The sequence below is a fragment of the Anopheles merus genome, chromosome 2L, assembly GCF_017562075.2.
Source record: "Anopheles merus strain MAF chromosome 2L, AmerM5.1, whole genome shotgun sequence".
Taxonomy (NCBI): Eukaryota; Metazoa; Arthropoda; class Insecta; order Diptera; family Culicidae; genus Anopheles; species Anopheles merus.
Window position 1 is genome coordinate 17,810,519 of NC_054083.1, and position 12,460 is coordinate 17,822,978.

A 12,460-nucleotide genomic window follows, 5' to 3' on the forward strand; every position below is an offset into this window, starting at 1 on the left:
CGTTCGTAAATAATTTTGCTATCCGTTTTGCCGTTCATCTTGAAAGCGATGTTGTTCGCAGACGCTGCCAGCCGTAAAAATTGGCAGTACCATGTTACACAGAAGATGATAATCGTTTCCGCGTCCAGATAAGAGTCGCGTCCTGAACAGTAAAAAAAAAACAAACATTGCCAGTGGATGAAACCAGTGATTCCATCCACATCCAGTCCGAGCCTGTGCTCAACGAATAAAATCATGCAATCTTACAATAAATGGCGATTCATCATCATCGTCAACGGGCTGAGAAAAGAACCACAACGTGTGTAGCGTCGTCGTCGTGTACCGTTGACCATTTCACCGGCAATCATTGAAACGACGACTCACTGCCACCACTCCCGAGTACAATTGCAGTCAGCGAATCAGCTAAAATTGGGTCACTTATTTGCTTGGTAAGTGCAACACGGGTGAGGAGGCTGATTGCACAAGGCAAGGCCCGCGGTTCCAGACTGTCTCATGATAGTAGCGCACAACACGATGGGATTGTAAAACTAGAAATGGAACGGAAAAGGAAAGCCAACGAACACAAAACCCCAAGACGGCCGGCTACCATAAGGCATCATCAGCTAAGCCACGACCGACAGACGAAGACGAAGGCTTCCTACCGCATACACAGCATTGCAGCAGTCCGCGCGCCACTCCAATCCGTCACATCCGCCGTTATCTAGGTTCGGGTGATGTTGGGTTGTATTGCGATACGGGCAAACGGGGACTTCTAGCGATGTCTTTCCACTGTTTGTGGCGCAAAATGGGAATCTGCAGATGGAACCACCTTTCGCAGAGTGAGGGAAGTAAACCGGCGTTTGGCGTTTGGCCAGAATGGGCAAAAGTGTTGTCGACTGTCTGCGTTTGGTGTTGTTCTCTTCCATTCTCTGCGGAACAGTGCAACACTGAAGCTTCCCATTCGTCATTTTACCGTGTTCTGCTTTTCAAACTACCAATCTTTATTGTACTCCTTTCCAGTTACATGGTTTTTGTGCAGCTTCATTCTTCTCTTTTGGGACTACCTTTTATTTATTTTTTGCTTTGTTTACGCGAGACCTTTATGCGCGACAAAACGAATGAATGAAATGTTGAAGCTTCGCGTAGTCGCATATACCAAAATATACAACGGCAATCGTTTTTACGCTCTATTTACTCGATTGGTGTGGTACAGTCTCGGATTGATAAGTTTTTGTCGTTAATCATAAAGTGCTTTTATAAACATGGAATGATGAAATTGGTCAATTTTAGCTAAATAAATGCTTTTTTTAACATTAAATTGATGTAATATTATTCAGAGTAAAATATTGTATAAGATAGCATAGTAGAACTTTAAGTGTTTTTTAGCCAAATAATTTCATTTTAGCAATAATCATATTGATGTTGGTGCACAACGTGTTTACAAAACTCTTCCACACACTATCCGACCCACTAGTTGGTGCGTTGGTCGAAAGCCGGGCGAACGACCCCATATAGCCGGAACCAGCCGCAACTGACTATAAACAACAACAGCACACATACGCGCACACACACACACACACACGCAGACAGTCCGAGAGCCCGGGCTAAGCTGCATAAATACGATTGTCTGTCGGTGCATCGCATTGGCACTGCAGTTTGTCGAACTCGCGCAACGACAGCCTCACACATAATGCCTTCTGGACACACCCCACAGTCGCGGAAGGTTTCGCCCTCTGCACATGTCCACTATGTCGCGCGCCAGACCAGCATACTGTGTGTTGGCGTGCCGTTTTTTTGTCGCCTTCCCTGTGTTCGCCCAACCTGACGTAACGTGCTCGTCTACCGTCTGGGTACCACCAGCCAGAAAGTGCACCAGAAGCGAATGGCCACCAAACTCGCACGGAGTGTTCTAACGCGAAGGCGCATTGGCGGAAACCGACCCGACGTTATACAGCCGGAGAGCCTTTTAATAATACTGTCACCTTTTTTTGTTTGCTCTTTTATCCTGCCCTCTGCACGGAAGTTCATTCTTCTTCTATTTTTGCCAGTTTGCGCCTGCCCGCTCATAGCCGTCCTTTACAGCTCCTATCAATCCTGTGAACTTGGGCAGTAATCCTTGCTTGGTGGCGAGCAGCAAGCAGAACTAACCAAAGAACAAAACATCACGTGTCGCAACAGTCACAGCGAAAGACGACCACGTTTAAAATCACTTCCTGTCCATTTGTGGTCCGTTTCTTCTCCTGTTGCTTCGATCTCCTGGGTGGGCGCATACATGAACGAATACCACACACACACACGCGCACGCAAGAGTTATTCATTTATTATTCATTCATAAGGTGAACGGGCCTACAAGCGACAAATTATTTTATTTTCTTTACGAACCTGCTTCGCTATTATTTTAAGGAGCATAATTTGATCACAGCTCTTTCTCATTCACGTCGTAAGGCAAGGCATGATTGCGAAGGCTTCGTTGAGAATCACCACAGAGCAATGATTATAAAGAAGGGGATATTTTACGAAAAGCGTTAAGTTTTCATTGCTGGTCAAGATTAGTTTCAAAAGACAATAGATTTTTCAATAGAATAAAATATTTCAATAGACAAACGCGTTGCATTTTGTTGATTTTTTTATATTTAAATCAGTGCTATACATTATGTTACAACAAAATCGAGGAGTTTTATATACACATTATACAACTAGAGTTATACAAAATCAATTCTTAGGCTTTCCTAGCTTGAAAAATGTAATATTGTGTCTACACAACAATGCGACTTTCGTGTTAGCAAGAAACTTCATAGAAACATCGTTAGAAATTGGAATCCAAGTTTTCAATGTATAATGTGATAAGCTGATCCGTTACGCATTTAAAAAAAAGTTTCTCGTGTGTGACTGAGTATTGACCGTGAAACCAGATACTCCGCCAAATAGCGTCGCCCTGAACACAAAATCGATGATTCGATTATATTCGATGAGAAAAGATGGGTAAATCTGATTCAGATTCATGAATCTGAATGAATCTTTGAAATGATCCAATGAATCTGAATCTCGGTTGGAAGAATTCATGAATCTCAAAGATTCATGAATCTTCAAAGATACTTGAAAGATTCATCAATCTCGAAAGATTCACGAAGCTCGATAAATTCTTGAATCTTGAAGGATTATTGAATCTTGAAAGATCCATGAATCTCAAAAGATCAACGAATCACTAGGGAGTCTTGATTATTCTTCTTCTTGGCGTAACAACCTACGTGGTCATGCCAGTTTATACAGGCTTTCGAGACTTCTTGGAAAGTACCACGCAGCAGGATAGTTAGTTTGCTACGAGGAGACGGTCCATGCGAGGCTTGAACTCACAACGGGTATATTTTAGGTAGGATTGGGCAAATTCAATATTTTGGAAATCATACATCTCTGAAGATTCATGAATCCCTGGAGATATATGAATTTTAATGGATTTATGAATCATATAGATCCATGATTCTTAACACTTTAAGCGCCGTGTCATATAAATTCGCATGACGGTTTTGCTCACCGTTCAGCTTTACATCTGACGCTCAGTGATTCTCTCGAGAACGAATGAGGTAGGAAAGAGAGAACGAGAACGACATGTGCTACGCCGCTTATCGCCATGAAAAAAAAGAGTGATAACAATGGTACGATAAAGTGTCGCTCTCATCGCTCTCTTGCCATGCGCTACGTGCTCACTCAAACACTGTGACGTCAGGCCGGCGGTCAAAGTGTTAAGAGATTCATGAATCCTTCGACATTCATGAATCTTTGAAGATTAATGAATCTTTGAAGATTCGTAAATCTTTACAGATTCATGATTTTTTTAAAGATTCGTGAATCTTTGAAAATTCGACAAGAGATTCGATTCACTCATCACTGAAGATTCATATGAATGAATCTCAACGAGGGTTTCATGAAACCCAACACTAGTGTGGACGCGAATACAAATAGGCATTTGATTGAACGTTATCGCACCATACAGGATGACAGTCTCCTGTCGTGATATGTATATGATAGATAGTCGTTAAATGTATTAGCCATTTTGATTATGGCTTTTTTCACGCTTCACTGGGCGACATGTTAAAGTGCAATAAAAAGTAATATAACAATATTCAAGTAGTACTGCTTTCAATTGTTGAATAAATTAAAATGTCGAATAAAATAAAACGGAACACAGCTTTCAATTAGGTATTAAAAATACAACATGATTGATTAATGTTTTCACAGATACAGGCTGAAATAGCAGTAATTTTACTAGACCATAAATCCTCAAATTACATCAACCAACGTCGAACCATCTTTTTAAGCACGTGAATGTTAATTATACAGTTCCCACCAACTTGCGCGATATGTTACGCATTAACAGAACGTTTGACATGACTGTTGTCATTTTGTTATACTTTTGTTCTGGAAACCGTTACCAACCTTCTCGTAGTCCTCCATCGACGCTTCAGTGCACCCAACATTTTCTTTTCCGTTCAGCTTCCTACTTGTCGGGGAGGGCGCAGGGGCGGGGGGAGGGGAGAGAAGAGGATGCAGCTCCGCTACTGCATCAAACAAAAGTGCATATTCGCGTCGCCGTCAAACGGAAAGCACACGGCACGCGCTGCACCACACGTACGGGGCGGCGAAAGCAAAAGCAGCAGAATTTTACACGCCCGTTCGGCTGTCGTCAGAATGTCCATAACACTCACTCAACATATCACTGAACGCAAACGGGCGCGGCAGGGCAAGGGCACTGGGTTGGATTTTGGTGAAGGGCGCTTAACGCGTACTGCTCTCTTTGTTGCGCTTGCTTCCGGCCGTTGTTTACACCCTCGGTGTTTTGCACTTTTTAACACAGTTTTGAAGCATTATTTGTCGCCATATAACTGTTGGACACTGACCGGAATTGCTAAAGCATCGTTGCTAAACTACTTCATGTTTTAATGCACTTCACTTCGGTTTTGCACTCATAATGCAACAGGTTCGGGAATGAAACATAAATCCACAAATTTAAACACTTTTTTAGATAGCGAGTAACATATGCACCGAAATATTACGCAAGCACTGTAATAAAATAATGATTCGCTATAGAAACTCAATAACTCACGTGACTGCTTGTTAAGAGCAAGATCAAACATCCATCATAGTGTGTGTCCCCCCATCGAACGAACTAATGCTGACACATGTTAGTTTAACATTTTTTGCTCTTTTTTTTGCGCACATTTTAACGCCCATCGACCATGCCACAACACACCGATCTTCGTTACAAAACACTTACTTCTCCTGCGCAGCGGTTGCACCCCGAATGATAAACTAAGATAAATTGCACTTTGAAAAAGGAAAATTATTGCACCAAGAGTGAATAACTCTCGCTGCAGAAGGATTACCTCATAAAATCGACCGCAAATCATTACTTTACAAGCGAGTGCGTAAATTAGCCATGTTGCCACTCTACACCAAGTGGGGGAGATGGCGACCAAAGACGCACAAACACACACACACACACTCACGCCTACGTGCACGCGAATGTTCTCCGTAACGCGCATCAGACACGCTGTCTAGAGGGAAGCAGAAGCAGTCAGCCAGCTCCGTATCATTGCATCCCGTGCGTTCGAACAGACACACCAGCCCGGGATATTTTTTTGCTTGCTGATTTATATACCCACATCTGCCAGCATCCGTGGCCTTCCCAAACGACGGCGACGACAACCTCTAGGGGCATTAGAAAGGTTTACTCAACCAACCCGGCACAAGAAACTATCACTGACACGTGCAACGGTGTGCATCTTCGTACCTACACACACATGCGTATGACGGAGCTCACTAAAAAAAGGGTCGCAAAATTGCGAAACCCAACCAAACACAAGCGATCGACGTGGGGAAAGCTTTTATATTTTATCTTCCAAAGAACCATGCGGTACCGGCAAAAGACAAAAAAAACAAAATATATGTCGCTCGATCTGGTCTCCTTTTCTAACTCAACCAGCAAAACATTTTATTCTACACCTCTGCAAACGGTGGGCTGTCTGTTCCTTTCAATGCCGCGGTGGAGCTATATAATTTTTTCTGGGTTAACAATTTATGTCATTCCAAATGGAACGGCACACACACACACAGCATAGCATATCAAGAAATATGGAGGTGGCAGGAGGTGGGACACTGGTAGCACTGGCTCTCTCAAAGATGCTGCTGCTATGCCGGGTTTACCCTGGGTAGTAGAGTTAGTTTATCGAGTGGGAGTTCCAACTGCGGCGGCAGCGAGTTCGTCAAGCGCAACAACATTCGAACCCGCTCGATCCTGGGTTCTGCTGCGTGAATGTGTGTGTGTATGTGTGCACGCACACGGAGTATATTATGCACCATTTGAGATCAACGTCGTCACATTCAAGAGAGCAGGCACGCTCCGGTCACCTATCCGGTTCCCTTCCTGGCGCCCTTCCGACAAGACCTAGGTGCGGAGGGGGTGGCCAGAATGAATGGATAATCAACAGTACCGGAGAGATTGAAATGTGTAATGCCAGCTGTAGCTAAGAAGAAAATCTCTTTAGCAGCACAGACTTATATTCAGAAAAAGGCCTCGGAAAATCGTTCACTTTAGAAGAATTATTTTATTTTAAGAAACTGAATGGGAACGGCAGATCTTTCATTCGTTTGATCGTCCATTCGTCCTTTCGTTGCGCCGTTCATTTGTTCATCTAGAGATTTGTTGCAAAAAACGGCGCAGTTCATCCGTGAAACCTCTTGAAAGAACTGAACGAACTTATCAATCCTCATCCACTCTTCGGATCTCTACTAAGGAAGCTCACTTCTTTGTATTGTTTTCTATTTATCGTGATTTGTTACTTAATTTCCATCCCATCAGTTGACTTCTAATATTAGAATGTAGTGTCCAGCGTGCACTCATGTCATTCACTCTGCTTTACTCCCGTTCCGATACCGATACTAGTGGTGGGAGCTCGGAATCGGACCTACCCGATTCCGATTCCGTATTCGGAATCAATTCCGGAGCCGATTCCGTGTTCGGAATCAATTCCGGGGCCGAAGCCGATGCTGGAATCGACTCCGATTACGGAGTCATATTCCGAAATCGATTCCGGATCCGATTCTAGAGTCCATTCCAGAGTCGATTCCTGAGTCGATTCCAAATCCAATTCTAGAGTCGATTAAGGGGCCGATACCGATTCCTGAACCGATTCTGATTCCGGAACCGATTCCGATTCCGGAGCCAATTCGATGCCAGAGCCGATTATGGAGCCAATTTTGGGTCCGATTCCGGAGCCGATTCCGGAATCGATTTCAGAAACTGATTCCGGACCTACTATCCTGAATGAATTCCAGAAAACTTCGGAACTAGCCGGAATCGATTCCGACGAAAACTTCATTTTTCCCATCACTAATATCAACTAACATGCGCGGAATGACGTTCCGCAGTCCCGCGGGGCCCAAAAAGAGAACGTTCAACCTGTGCGCGCGCGCATTCGCACCAGGCAACTTCCAGGCACGACGTCGCTTGCAGCTCAATGTTGCTCGGTTCAAAACGCATTGCGACCACATAGATTCCACCCTTCCCTTTCAGCATGGGTGATACGCAAGAGGTAAAACCATTCTCCCTTCATGCCATACCACCCCACACATGCAGCAGGGTTTGGATTTTTTGCGCAATGCATTCCTCAAGAAATGTGATCCAAAGGAACCACCACCAACACTATTTATAGCCCCGCACGGCCTGATCCATCCATCCGACCCCGGAGAGTTTGGCAATCGAACATTAGGAGATGGCGGCAATGACTGCCTGCCATTCGTCACCACCGCTCACACACACACACATACCACCAGTTAATGGCCGCATCAGCATCAAACAAATGCTGATCATAAAGCGTTATTTTGTGCGCGAGCGCGCGCGCACACACACTTATGCGCAGAGCTTATTACGACGTCATAAAACCGCACGACGAAATCGTCCCGTCAATCCATCAATCCCGCAACTGAACGGTGTGACATCGGTGTGCCCTGCCTGCCTCCGAGCGGGTTCTACTACTTCTCCCAACAGCGCAGTCAGTGCCAGCCGTAGCAGCGCCCGTTAAGAAAAGAAACATTTAAATTTCGATCAACTTGAGCGATCAGCTGCGCCGTGTTTGATGATGGGTGCGCAGCAAAAGGGATCGGGGCTAAACAAAACCAAGCAAAGGCTTCGGAATGGTCAAAATGGGTGGTGAGCGAGGGACGAGGTGTGACATATTCTCGCTTCCCACTTCGATCTTGATTCGCATACCACCAGCGTATGCGGCAAACGCCACAATGCCCATCTCCCAAAATGGGCACTCTAAATTTTGTATTGACCAACGGTCGGGCTGCCGTGCGGGACAGAAGGCAGAAGGCGCGAGAGGTTCGTTAATTTGAGCCGTAAAATTTTAAATGCTAAACAAATCACTGGCGGCGCGAAATTATGGCCAAAAACGCATTCATTCAGCGCGGCTGTATCGGCGGATGGACAATGGAGCAGTTAACATACGGAGACGTTAATGCTCTCCGGTCTGCCCATTTATGATACGGGGTGTTACGTCTTCGCAAATGACCTTTCAGCAATTAGAGGGCAACACGTATGACTGTGTAAAGAGTGTGCATAAAGCAGTCTACACACACAGATATTAAACATTTCTATTTTTTTTAATAGCGAACGGCAGGTGATTTGATTTTGAACGATTGAAAGTAGCTCAAGGATTTTCGTGGCAATTTGTATAAATCATTGCAATTAGATGTCTAATGAGAGAAACATTTAAAATAGAGAAACAATAAATCTTGAATATCATTGACCAGACATAACACTTCACACTTTCTTATGAGTTTTATAAAACTCGTATCTGCCATTTGTTCCATCGTCTGGCGATAATCAAAATCAAATCAATGAGTCAAATATAGCCAAGCCTATTAGTGGTACAAGCTGACCTTGGCATAAAATGGTTGATGCGCCAAAGAAGAAGATGCATAGCATAAGAAGTCATAAGGTCCTTGGCGTAAATAAAAACTACTTTATTGCCTCAAGTATGATACATTCGTGCAGGTTATTGTAGGTACATTGAAGTAAAAATATTATATAGACTACTTTTTTAACTAAAGAGATCTTAAGTGTGATGTAACAAAACTCTTAAATCGTCAAAAAAACGAATATAGCATGTAATGGGAACTTGTACAATCATGCATATAAATTTCCGAAGCAAACATACACTTCTACAGCAGCTTAATTACATCGATTCATTCCAGATTGTGAGCACTTTTGTATCATTTCAATTGAAACTAACGCACTTCAGGTGAGCAGCACATTACCAAGGATCATCCTACAACCAAGCGGTACAATTGTATGCCATTTCCCAGTTCCATCTCGCTCTTTCCTCCATCTCCACTTGTTTCACAAACAGATTTAATAAAACCTTCAAAATTGCAACCATTTTCATGCTCCAGTAACTGCACAGCATTCAACGATGCTACGGTCTTAAACCTGTAACTAGCATAAAATTTAATTATACATGATGTTACCCCTCTTCCTAAGCACGGAGATTACCCCTTGCTTCCGTTTGCCGTGCCGATGCTAATGAACCCCCGCCAATGCTCCATATGTGTGAACAAATGTACTCCTGTCGTCGAACAAGGTGCATATAAGCGTGTGCGTATAGGCGGCCAAGCCAAGTTTAATATTGCCCGCAGTTGTCGAGTATCTTTTTGTTGCTGTTGTTGTTGCTGCTGCTGTTGTATTCTTCCTTTGGCATCGTTGCTGGTGCCCGAACCCACACACCAAGCGCAATATTTGCAATCGACACAAGGCAAGTGTATCGCCGAGGTCTTGGGTTCTCAGTTCTCTCTAATATCCACACCTTCGGCCCCCTCTATGGAGCTTCTAAAGGCTTGCTAATGGAAAAAAAGGAACGTAAGCAGAAGGTAAAAGACCTGACACAAACGCTCCTCTCCAATTGCCAGCCTCCGAGATCTTCCCATTCGCAACAACTTGAGACACCCTTCTAGCAGCGCGAGCCCGAGCCGTCTCTCAGGGTGTATCATAAATGTAATGGCGGCAAGTGGTTTTTACTGTTATTCGAAGTGATAGGGCTCTGCAGCAAAATAGGCAATACCGAATGCCTACATAGAAAAGTGGGCACGCGAAAAAACAGACAGGGGGAGAAACACAACGAAACGTAACATAAATTACTCAACGCGGATGAGGGCAGCAAGACATGCCCTCAGCGAGAAAACGGAACGAACGCCAACAAAGAAGGAGAAGAAAAAACGAGCGATCGGCAAGACAGCTCCGCACGGTGTGTGAGCAGGCATGATACAGAGTGTGTGCCTTCTCTGGAGTCTCTGGACCAGTCCGCAGGTTTTTTTTTTTTTGGGCGACCACGATCTTCGCTCATTTGCTAAAACGGACTATGCGCGCTCGGCAGGCAGGCAGGCGGGAAAAGAATGCCTCTCCGAGCCTTCTTCAAATATCAATATGCAAAAACGAAACGCGGCATCATCGACCACAGGGGACCAGGAGAAACTAGCGTACCCCAATCAATAAGCCCCCATAAACGTGTCTTCAACGGTCGAGCGAGGGAAAGGGACACTTCCTACAGTAAATAATGCAAACTCCCGGATGCCCTAGAGAAGAAAGGGCTGCCGGTGCTGCTGGTTTCGTGTAGCGAAAGAGATAGACGTGCAAGACGAGCCAAACTCGCCAGACACACGTACACACCGATAATCCCATTCTGCTGGCACCGAAAAGCCGGAAAAGTATGGGCGTTTGAGTCGAGCTAGAATAGAGTTCGACGCACGTACCCTCAATTATCCTGCACTGTAATTGCAGGCATCGAACTTCTATTCTACTCTGTGTGCCTCGTCGCTAGAGTGGTTTGCCCAGTTCAACGCGCTAAAAGTCGAAGAAGCAGCTCGTAGCCCTTAACTCTTCAAAACAAAAACTGTATGAATGACGCCCACACCGCGAGTACATACATATATAGTAGCTTAAGACATTCGTGCGCTTCGTCGCTATTGTACATGTGTGACCCTGTTCCACGCGCATGGGTGTCTTAAGGTCGCCCAAAGACGCTAATGGGACCGGGCTCGCGATTATGACCTTTTGTCGGCGCTCGCCAGCACCTTGCAGGCGCTTATCGGGCGCCAGGCCCGAATCGTGTATTCCCCTGGCGTCGTCATTAAGCATGACTCAAACTGTTGCTAAGAGTTTGATTTTGTTTTTTTTTTATGTGTGCCAGTGTGTTTTTACGCTTATCGCCCGGTGAAACAGAGTGCAGTAACCCACGCAAAAGGAGGAAGGTAAAACAGAACTCTGCGTAGGCACTTACGCTGCTACACGTGAGATTACAACATACGTGCAGTGGCGAAGGTACCGAAGTAAGCTCGACTGCACGAGCACAGAGCAAATGACTTTAATTTTGCCAACTCTTCTTATCTTTCGGAAACCGAAGATCACACACACGCGTACATGATTCAGTAGCTTCCCAGACAGGCAGGCTGTTAATCCTGGGGAATTTACTCTAATACCAACAATAAGGTGCACCATATCAGTGCCTGTCAATGACTCACAGGTGAATTTGGCGAAAAAGTGCTATGATAAATACTTGCAAGCATGTGTGATTTAAACTTTTCAACTTCAAAAAGTTACTACATTTTGGATAGATATTGAGTAAAGAGGTAATCCCTTTTCTTGGTTAATCTAGATGATTGAGCAGAAAATACGGCCGAAGCCGTAATAAAGTTAATCGAAATAGATAAATAGATGTTGTAGCCATGTAACTTTTCTGCATTAAAATGAAATATATACAGGTACAATAAAATATATCTCCCATCACATTTAAAACGCAAATGACTGTCAGGAGCATTCCTGAGCAACTGTTCGATTGCTATTTTTGCGTAATTCTTATTCTATTCTATTTCTTCCATATTTTGAAAATTCTTTCCTTAGACTTGTACTATACGAGTAAAAACAAAATCTAACCAATTTAAATTACAACCCTGATGCAAAAAAGGTCACTGGTAAGGAAGTAAGTTAAAAAACTTGAACCCCAATTGTTTCGCATTTAAAATTTAAGACGAGTTAAAAAACACATTTAAAGCAGACTACATAGATAAAGATTTCAGACTGAAAACCAGATTTGTCTTCTGTACAATCAAATTTCATACAAATCATTTTTTTAGGATTTTCATCCAATTGCCATAAGGAAATGAGCAAAGCCAATTAACGCATACATTCATGCGTTTTAACGAGATATTTTCCAAAGAAATCTTTCCCAAAATTTGAACAATGTTTGTATGCAATGAATCCAGCATGACCATATTATAATCCTCATTTACTTGTATAAATTCTACGTTTGTTTCTTCTCTGTATCATTTATGTTTCTTCTCTGTATGCTCATGTATCAATTCGAAGTAAACTAATTAGGTTGACAGCAATTCTAAACCAACATTTGCCGTTCTCAAAGCTACAGCGACA

The 12,460-nt window shown here is 43.7% G+C and overlaps 1 protein-coding gene across 5 annotated transcripts in view; it reads right to left on the reverse strand.

Annotated features, from left to right (window-relative positions):
• LOC121592115 overlaps window positions 1-12,460 on the reverse strand; it is a 55,118-nt gene that overhangs the window by 34,251 nt on the left and 8,407 nt on the right. For 4 of the 5 annotated variants that reach the window (XM_041913413.1, XM_041913412.1, XM_041913411.1 and 1 more), the window contains exon 2: window positions 4,414-5,037. The exons of the other annotated variant lie outside the window; for it this stretch is intronic. In XM_041913413.1, coding sequence (XP_041769347.1) covers window positions 4,414-4,454 — 41 coding nt within the window. In that variant the 5' untranslated portion in view covers window positions 4,455-5,037. The remainder of the gene's footprint in view (window positions 1-4,413; window positions 5,038-12,460) is intronic. 5 annotated transcript variants of the gene reach the window in all.